The sequence below is a fragment of the Rhinolophus ferrumequinum genome, chromosome 18 (assembly GCF_004115265.2).
Source record: "Rhinolophus ferrumequinum isolate MPI-CBG mRhiFer1 chromosome 18, mRhiFer1_v1.p, whole genome shotgun sequence".
Classification (NCBI taxonomy): domain Eukaryota; kingdom Metazoa; phylum Chordata; class Mammalia; order Chiroptera; family Rhinolophidae; genus Rhinolophus; species Rhinolophus ferrumequinum.
In genome coordinates, this window is record NC_046301.1 from 48987712 (window position 1) to 48997154 (window position 9443).

General features: G+C 40.1%; 1 protein-coding gene across 1 annotated transcript; it reads left to right on the forward strand.

Moving 5' to 3' along the window:
* Positions 1-2527: 2527 nt before the first annotated feature.
* On the forward strand, positions 2528-3358 carry LOC117038474 (olfactory receptor 7A17). Its single transcript, XM_033135441.1, has 2 exons — positions 2528-2882; positions 3168-3358. The coding sequence occupies exons 1-2, from the start codon at positions 2528-2530 to the stop codon at positions 3356-3358; spliced, it is 546 nt and encodes a 181-aa protein (XP_032991332.1).
* Positions 3359-9443: the final 6085 nt, after the last annotated feature.

Genomic DNA, 9443 nt, shown 5'->3' on the forward strand with positions numbered 1-9443 from the left:
TGCAACAGCTGTTTGTGAGACATACACTGCAGTATCGTCTCTCCTGCTGAGTATTCACGTGGGAAAGTTATTTAATAAGTAGAAAGAGGAATAGCAAATAGTTGTACTTTGAATTATTTCAATCCTGGCGAGGCTGCCTATATTTTGGTTTGTTGCTTGTTTACTTTCTCTGTTGGAACAGTTAATTAGGGATTCCTAGCCCACATTCAGCCTTTTCCCCCTGTGGTCATTGTCTTCTGTATTTTTAATGAGAAATTCTGTCATGCACTGGGGAGTATAAATTGAGGACTGATCAACTTCTAGGCAAATAGGACACAGTGCTGAGAACAAATACTTCAGTGATGAAGAAATGAAGGTCACCCTTGTACCTTAAATCTTATGCCACAAAAGCATTGTCGTCAGACCACGTTACATTTATGCAATGAGGACTTCAGTGTATCAGCTAATGGGGTGGAATATCTCCATCTTGATTTAAAATTTCTTTTCTACTTCATGTGGGTTTTCAAACACGATGCTCTTACCCAGGGAAGCTAATGAATGAATGGAGAGGCTTCAACTCCGTCCCCTCTGCAAATTACATTGAATAAATGTCTGTATTAGATTCTATTGCTGCTGTAAAATATTCCCGCATGAGTTGATTAAAACAAACAGACATATGCTCTCATAGTTCTGGATGTGAGAAGCCCGAAATGAGTGTCATGGACTAATATCAAGGTGTCTGCGGAGCTGGGTTCCTTCTAGAGGCTCAGGTGAAGTGCTGTTTCCCTTCCTATTTCAGTCTGTGTTCTGGCCACCTGCCTTTCCTGGCTCATGGCCATTCCTCCGCCTTTAAAGCCAGCAGTTTAGCTTCTTCATCTCGTCTCTCGCTTCTACATAGAGGACCATTGTGGTTACGTTCCTCCCACCTGGATGACACTGGGTCATCTTCTTAACGTCAGCTGGTGAGCAAGCCTGTCCCATCTCCTACCCTAATCCACCCTTGCTATAAAAGTATCAAATGCAAAGGCACTGGAGATAGAGTGTGGACATACTTTGGAGGCTCTATTCTGCTCACTACAAAGTCTCTTAAAAGTGTATTATTGGGGTGGCCGCTTAGCTCAGTTAGTTAGAGCATTCTGCTAATAACACCAAGATTGCTGATTCGATCGCCGCTGCACCCTCCTTACAAAAAATAGTGTGTTATTATGTGTCAGTCAGGGGCCCTTATATAAGAGAAATGAACAGAACTTATTACAGTTTCTGGAATGAGTGAGCACACTAATTGCTTTAACAATACATGTAAAGAAATATTTGCTTCAGAAAACCTGAACCTGCCTGCCCCTGACACTGACACAGGACCTCACCTTGCTCCTCAGAGCCTGGGCCACAGACCAGGAGCTGCAGCATCAACTCCCCCTGGGAGCTGGTTAGAAATGCAGACTCTCTGAGCCCCCAGGACCTGCTGACTCAGATTCTGCATCAGGTAGGATGCTGTTGACCGTAGGTACATACAGGTTGAAGTGCTGGTCTTGACTAGGTTTGCTCACCTTCTCACTGTTGACTTGGGGGCTGAATAATGGTTGGGTGTGGGTGCTTTCCTGTGGATTGTAGGTGTTATCAGTATTCATTCAGGGAATGCCAGGTACCCCAGGCACAAAATCATTTCTGGGTGAGAAACACTGCCGGGAAATAACCTTAAAATAATTATAATCAAGGCTCATCAGATAATGTGATATTCAGTTTGGACAGATCACTAAACTCCTTCTGCTCCACCCCAGGCAAAGGCTGCACTGGCTATTCTATCTTCCAATACACATGTGTTCACATTACCTTGCCTCTCCCTACCTTCCTTCATTGAGGTCTCTGTTCAAATGTCACCTTGTTTGCAGGTCTTGACTAAATGCCCATGAAAAAGAGAACTCACTAGTCACTATATTTTTAAGACTTTCTTTTCTTTTCTTCATATGATCTGTCACCATCTGAAACGCTATCTACTTTTTTTATTAGCTTGCATATTTTTTCTCCTTCATTGACTTGTTGAACAACTGTTTTTCAGAACTCTAATACTCACAAACTAGATAGTAGTATTAGGTTGGTGCAAAACCAATGGTTTCAAAGGTTAAAATAATTGCAAAAAGCACAATTACTTTTGCATCAAGTTAATACCTAAAACATGGAGAGCACTCAATTTATATTCCTGAAATACATGAAGAATATCTCATGAAAACTGAAGAATACATGATACCTTTGGAAAGAAGCGGATTGGGACAAAAATTCCTAATCTGAGATGGCACAGGAAACCCCTAGAAGGAACAAGATCCAAACAAAAATATTGAAGTTAATTACTAGGCTGCAAAATATAAATTGTAGCATTAGAGCATCTGAGTAAAGTCTATTTGTATGAAAATTATTCATGTGATTTTTCTGTCTTGGAAGTTATTTCTTCCTCATGGAACCAGAGAATCTTACAAGAGTTTCAGAATTTGTTCTCCTGGGACTTTCAGAGGAGCCAGACCTGCAGCCCCTCCTCTTTGGGCTTTTCCTCTCCATGTACCTGATCACTGTGTTTGGAAACCTGCTCATCGTCCTGGCCATCAGCTCAGACTCCCACCTGCACACGCCCATGTACTTCTTTCTCTCCAACCTGTCCTTTGTGGACATCTGTTTCACCTCCACCACCATCCCCAAGATGCTGGTGAACATCCAGACGCAGAGCAAAGTCATAACCTATGAAGGCTGCATCACGCAGATGTACTTTTTTATACTCTTTGTAGTGTTGGATGACTTTCTCCTGACCGTGATGGCCTATGACCGCTTCGTGGCCATCTGTCACCCCCTGCACTACACGGTCATCATGCACCCCCAGCTCTGTGGACTGTTGGTTCTGGTGTCCTGGATCATGAGTGCCCTCAATGCCTTATTACAAAGCTTAATGGTGCTCAGACTTTCCTTCTGTGCAGACTTGCAAATCCCCCACTTTTTCTGTGAAGTCAACCAGATGATCCAACTTGCCTGTTCTGACACCTTTGTTAATAACCTGGTGATCTATTTTGTAGCTGTGCTGGTAGGTGGTGGTCCCCTGACTGGGATCCTTTGCTCTTACTATAGGATCGTTTCCTGCATACGTGCGATGTCATCTGCTCAGGGGAAGTATAAGGCATTTTCTACCTGTGCGTCTCACCTCTCAGTTGTCTCCTTATTTTATTTAACAAGCCTAGGAGTGTACCTCAGCTCTCCTGCTACCCACAATGCACGCTCTAGTGCTACAGCCTCGGTCCTGTACACAGTGGTCACCCCCATGCTGAACCCCTTCATCTACAGTCTCAGGAATAAAGACATAAAGGGGGCTCTGAAAAGGTCCTTTGGGATGACAGCATAAAAGGGACGGTCGTCCTGACTGAAAAAGTGCCCTTGATTTCATGGCTCCAAGTCTAAAACCAGACATTGTGATTCTTTAATCTGACTGTGTTTGTGGAATTTCCTTGTTTTATTTATATTTTGGAATTTCCTTTGGTTTGATTTCAACTTCTGTATATAATTTAAAAATTTTTTTTATTTTTTTACATTATAGTTGACATTCAAAATTATTTTTTATATTAATTTCGGCAGTGCACTATAGTGGTTAGACATTCATATAATTTATGTAGTGACCCCCCATTAGTCTGTACCTCCTGGCACTATATATAGTTGCTGCAATATTATTTACTATATTCTGTATGCTGTGGTTTACATCCCTGGGACTATTTTGTAAATATCAATTTGTATTTTTTTAATCCCTTTATTTTTTTTACACAGCCCCACAACCCTCACCTTTCTGCCAACCATGAATTTGTTCTCTGTAAATATGAGTCTGTTTTTGTTTTGTTTACTTTTGTGTTTATATTTCACGTATAAGCGAAATCACACGGTATTTGTCTTTCTCTGTCTGACTTGTTTTACTTAGCATAATACCCTCCAGGTCCACCCATGTTGTCACAAATGGTAAGATTTTTATGACCATGTAATAATCCATTGTACATATGTACCACATCTTCTTTATCCAGTCGTCAACTGATGAGCACTTAGGTTGTTTACATATTTGGCTCTTGTAAATAGTGTTGCAGTGAACATAGGGGTTCACATATCTTTCCTAATTAGTGTTTTGGATGTCTTTGGAGAACTACTCAGAAGGGGAATTGCTGGGTCATACAGTAATCCTATTTTTAATTTTTTGAGTATACTTTACACTGTGTTCCATATTGGCTGCACCAATTTGTAATCCCACCGACAGTACACGAGACTTCCTTTTTTCTCCACGTCCTCACCAGCACTTGTTGCTTATTGATTTACAACAGCCATTGTGACACGTGTGAGTTGATATCTCATTGTCGTTTTAATTTGATGATTAGTGACCTTGACCATCTTTTTATACCTATTGGCCATCGGCGTGTCCTCTTTGGAGAAATGTCTGTTCAGTCCTCTGTGCTTTCTAAATGGGATTGTTTGTTGTTTTGAGGTTGAGTTGTATGTATTCTTTATAAATTTGGGATATAACCCTTATCCTATGTATCACTGGTGAATGTCCAATCCAATCGTAGGTTGTCTTTTCTTTTTGTTGATGGTTTTCACTGCTGTTCAAAAAATTTTTAGTTGGATATAGTTCCACTTGTTTATTTTTTGTTTTGTTTCTCTTGCCTAAGGAGATATATCAGAAAACAAATGTTACTAAGAACAATGTCAGAGAAATTACTGCTTGTGATTTCTTCTTGGAGTTTATGTTTCCAAGTCTTATATCTAAGTCTTCCATCCATTTTGGGTTTATTCCTGTATATGGTGTAAGAAAGTGTTCCAGTTTCATACTTTTGCATGTATATGTCTAGTTTTCCCAATTTCATTTATCTAAGAGACTGTCTTTACCTCACTGTATATTCTTGCCTTGTTTCATACACAAAGGACCATGTAAGTGCGGGATTTTTTTCTGGGCCCTTTATTCTATTCCATCGAAATAGGTGTCTGTTTTTATGCCCGTACTATGCTGTTCTCATTACTGTAGCCTTGTAGTATAGCTTGATATCAGGTAACATGATATCTCCAACTTGGTTCTTTCTCAAGAGTGCTGTGGTTATTCATGGTCTTTTGTGGTTCCATATCAATTATAAGCTGATTTGTTCTAGTCTTGTGAAAAATACAAAGTTAATATTTAGAAATCAGTTTAATTTTTATACACTAATACTGAACTATCAGAAAGAGAAATAAAGAAAACAATCTCATTTATAATTTCATCAAAAAAATTCTTAGGAATAAATTGGACCAAAGAGGGAATAAACCTATACTTGGAAAGTACATGACACTGAAGAAAGAAATTCAAGAACATACAATAAATGGAAGCCTATATTGTGGTATCAGACAGGAGAAATTAACATCTTAAAATGTCCATACTGGGCCAGCCCTGTGGCTCAGGCGGTTGGAGCTCCATGATCCTAACTCTGAAGGCTGCTGATTGGATTCCATATGGGCCAGTGGGCTCTCAACCAGAAGGTTGCCAGTTCAATTCCTCGAGTCCCGCAAGAGATGGTAGGTTCCACTCCCTGCAACTAAGATTGAACATGGTACCTTGAGCTGAGCTGCCTCCCAGATGTCTCAGTTGGTGGGAGCACATCCTCTCAACCACAAGTTTGCTGGTTCGACTCCTGCAAGGGGTGGTGGGCTGTGTCCCCTGCAACTAGCAACAGCAACTGGACTTGGAGCTGAGCTGCGCCCTCCACAACTAAATTGAAGGGACAACAACTTGATTTGGGAAAAAGTCCTGGAAGTACACACTGTTCCCCAATAAAGTCCTGCTCCCCTTCCCCAATAAAATCTTAAAAAAAAAAAAAGTCCATACTACCCAAAGCAATCTATTGACTTAACGCAATCCCTATCAAAACACCAAAAATTAGCCAAGTACATTTGGAGACGTAATTGGCTTTATTAAGTGATTCATGAACAAGGCAGTTTCCCTTACAGTAACCAGAAGGGAACAGCCAGTGCTTATAGAAAATGGAAGGTTTTCATAGGAAGAAGGGTGGGGCGAGGAGCCATTAACAAAGGAAAAGAAAAGATAAATTTTAGACCTGGGTGTTTTTGGGAGGAGGAAAGGAACTGTAAGGTTTTTTTATCCTATAGATTCCCTCTTCTTTCCATGTGGGATGTAGAGGGCCCTTGTGACCAGTGATTTCACAGAAAATTCCAGACTGGTTGATTAAGATTACATTTCTAATAGAGGTCGAAACTGCCATTAGGTCCCATATTAAATCTAAGTTTGGCCTCATGAGTGTTTAGCACCAGTGATGCCATTTTGTGCCTGTGATTTTCTCTTTAACTGTAGTAAGGACATTTTAACAATAATAATTCTTCCAATAATTGAGCACAGAATATCTTTCCATATTTGAGTATCCTTTAAAATGCATCCAGTGCTGAGTTAAAAGAGCCATAGAAAAATTAAGAATCCATATTTCATGAATATATATATATATATATATATATACTTATCTGTAAATATATTTACAGATAATTATATATGTAAATTATATAATTATTTATAATTTATGTATGTAATCAATATGTAATTAATTGCTTTGTTATGTGACTGTAAAAAAGGTAATCACCCTGATCCTGTGTCCGCATTTCTGATGGTGATATGGGATGATGAAGCTAAATCAGGTGGATGTCGTTAGAATAAATAAACTGTTTGGAAATAGTTGGTGAGTCCAAGAACTCTTTTACAGGTAAGCAGTGTATGTACACATACATGTATGTACATTCTTGCCTGACTCATTTCAGGTAAACACACACACACAAACACACACACACACACACACCATCACACCATCACACCATCACACTGACTCGTTAATAATGTCACCCTGCACCTGCACATGGAGACCCACTGAGCCACGTGTTCTAAAATGGTAGATATAGACATAAGGGAGACAGGAACCTAGAGTTTTTTAGAAAACGAAGTTAGGACCAATGCGTTCAACCAGCTGGGCTCATAAACTTCCATGAACTCATCTCCCCCCTTTGACCTCCCAGCCTGATCAGTTTCCTTAAAGTCCCAGTTTTCTACTAATGCAAAAGGAAGAATTAATCCAGACCTGAATGATTGGTTGAAATTCTTTTTTTTTTAAAGATTTTATTGGGGAAGGGGTATAGGACTTCATTGGGGAACAATGTGTACTTCCAGGACTTTTTTCAAGTCAAGCTGCTATCCTTTCAATCTTAGTTGTGGAGGACACAGCTCAACTCCAACTCTAGTTGCCATTTTTAGTTGCCATTTTTTAGTTGAAGGAGGCGCAGCCCACCATCCTTTTTGGGAGTCGAACCCCGCAACCTTGTGGTTGAGAGTCCACAGGCCCATGTGGGATATGAACCAGCAGCCTTCGGCGTTAGGAGCACAGAGCTCAAACCGCCTGAGCCACCAGGCCCGCTCCCGGTTGAAATTCTTAAACAAAGGATGATAGCATGAATTTGTGACTGTGAGAGAGACGTGGCATCACTGTGCTTCACGCAGAGACAGGGAAGAAGTGAACCATGAGAAGTAGTTACACCCGATGATAACTGTGCTGAGTATTGGGGGGCCCACAACCTTGAGGTAGAAGGGACTTTGCGTGTTTCCTTGGATTGTGGCAGAATGTAGATTTGGAGGAAGTGATCCTAAAGTGTTTACTTTGTCACTCCTGAATGAAGATATTTTTTACTTCATAAGCCAGACGTGAACGTCAGAACACAGCGAAGTCCCCTTGTATGTGGTGTCCCATCTAAGCCCCTGGCTGGCTGTTTGGCAACGGGTGTTCTGTGATGGGTGATACGGAAGAAGGGAGCCTGCCCCTTCCTGAGTCACTGCAGTGAAGGCACTTGAGCTGAGGCGACTTGGGGGAAACACTTTAATGGCTAAACATTCTAGCTTTGATTTTTCTCAACAGAAGTGTATTTGTTTTCTTCACAATTTGGGGATTTTTCTTGGACAACTTGACTCCAGATGAGTTCATGATCCGAGGAAGTGATTGAGGGAAGGACAATATTGGCTTTCGTGGTCAAGATAGTTTCATGTAAGATGCTGGCTATGGCAATAACATTATTATTGTAAATTCTTTCAATTTCTGGAATGACCTAGTTTCTAAGTCACCAGTGTTCTTAATCAATATTTAATGGAAATGACAATTATTTCTTAATTTAAAAATATATGAAAGAAATAACCTTTTCATCCGTGGACAACTTTACCTCCTCGAAACTCTTCAGTTTTCTCAATTGTGAAATATGTATAACAAAAGTACCTTTTCCATAGATATTTGAGAAGATTGAATGAGGAAATCATTAAAAATAGCTTAATGGTATCTGTCATATATTATATCCCAATAAATGCTGCGATTATTATTCTACTCAGGAGATGAGCAAGAATACATAGGTGGTAATCAGCTTGCTTCCCAGAAATTAGTGCAGGAATTTGGTAGCATATCAACTGGCCCTGGAAGGAGACTATGAAAACAAATCAAATCACTTACTCCTTGAGTCTGCAGAATTATCTGTTCAGAGAGGCCGCTACATGTGCAGGTTGGCACCAAGCAGTAGAATAGAACGAACCGACCTGGAAGACAGATCTGATTACAATGCAGGTGCATGTACTGTGTGGCCAGAGCAGTGCAGGGCTACCATCTTCACTCGTGTCCACCAGTTCACCTGTCCACCAGGAGTCTGTGAGCCTAGGAGACTATGCATGTATATAAAGTGCCTCACATATAGTCAGGCACAAAGAAATGGTTCTGAGATCATTTGGAGCAGGTTTTACAAAAATAAGTTATATAAGGAATTACTTGAAAAGCAACCTCATGCTATGTTCTACACTCAAAGCCCAGAGAACGCATTCTGCTGGACCTGGTTCTCTACAATCCTGGACTTCAGCTCCCTGTTTGGTCATCAGGAGACCCTGCAAACCTTTAATTTTCTGTGAAACATTCTTAGGCTCATTGTACTATGCTTGCAAAAGCAGAATTTGGGGGCACTTAGAAACAAAACAAAAAGATACCATGTCATCAAATCCTCACTTTACCAGAAAGCTAAATTAACTAGAAGAACCTTTTCTGAAAATTCTAGTGTTTCTGTTTTATTGAAATTTATTAAACCTTGAGGCTGAAAAATAACATTGCTACATGCGGCCAGATTAGAAGTTATTTAGAAAAAAACATTATTAATGTTTTAAGCTTATTTATAAAACCGTTGAAGTCTGTATATACTGGTATGCGAATAATCAAGGCAGCTTTATTCATGTCACCCCAAAGAATACATACTGGCAGGGAGAACAGGGGTGCCAAAAAATGTACATATTTTAAGAGATGTTATCTATGTATTACTTTTTGAAGTTCAATGAATTACAGTAGCAACGTGTAGTATGACGTTCGCTCAAAAGATGGCCCTTAATCAAATGAGCACTAGCATCATTCATTGTG

What these genes read in the sequence shown, in the direction of transcription:
- LOC117038474 (XM_033135441.1), top strand. Translation starts at nt 2,528, where the DNA reads ATGTACCTGATCACTGTGTTTGGAAACCTGCTCATCGTCCTGGCCATC. An exon ending in TCTGGTGTCCTGGATCATGA is followed by an intron (nt 2,883 to 3,167) that starts GTGCCCTCAATG and finishes CTCACCTCTCAG; the next exon opens with TTGTCTCCTTATTTTATTTA.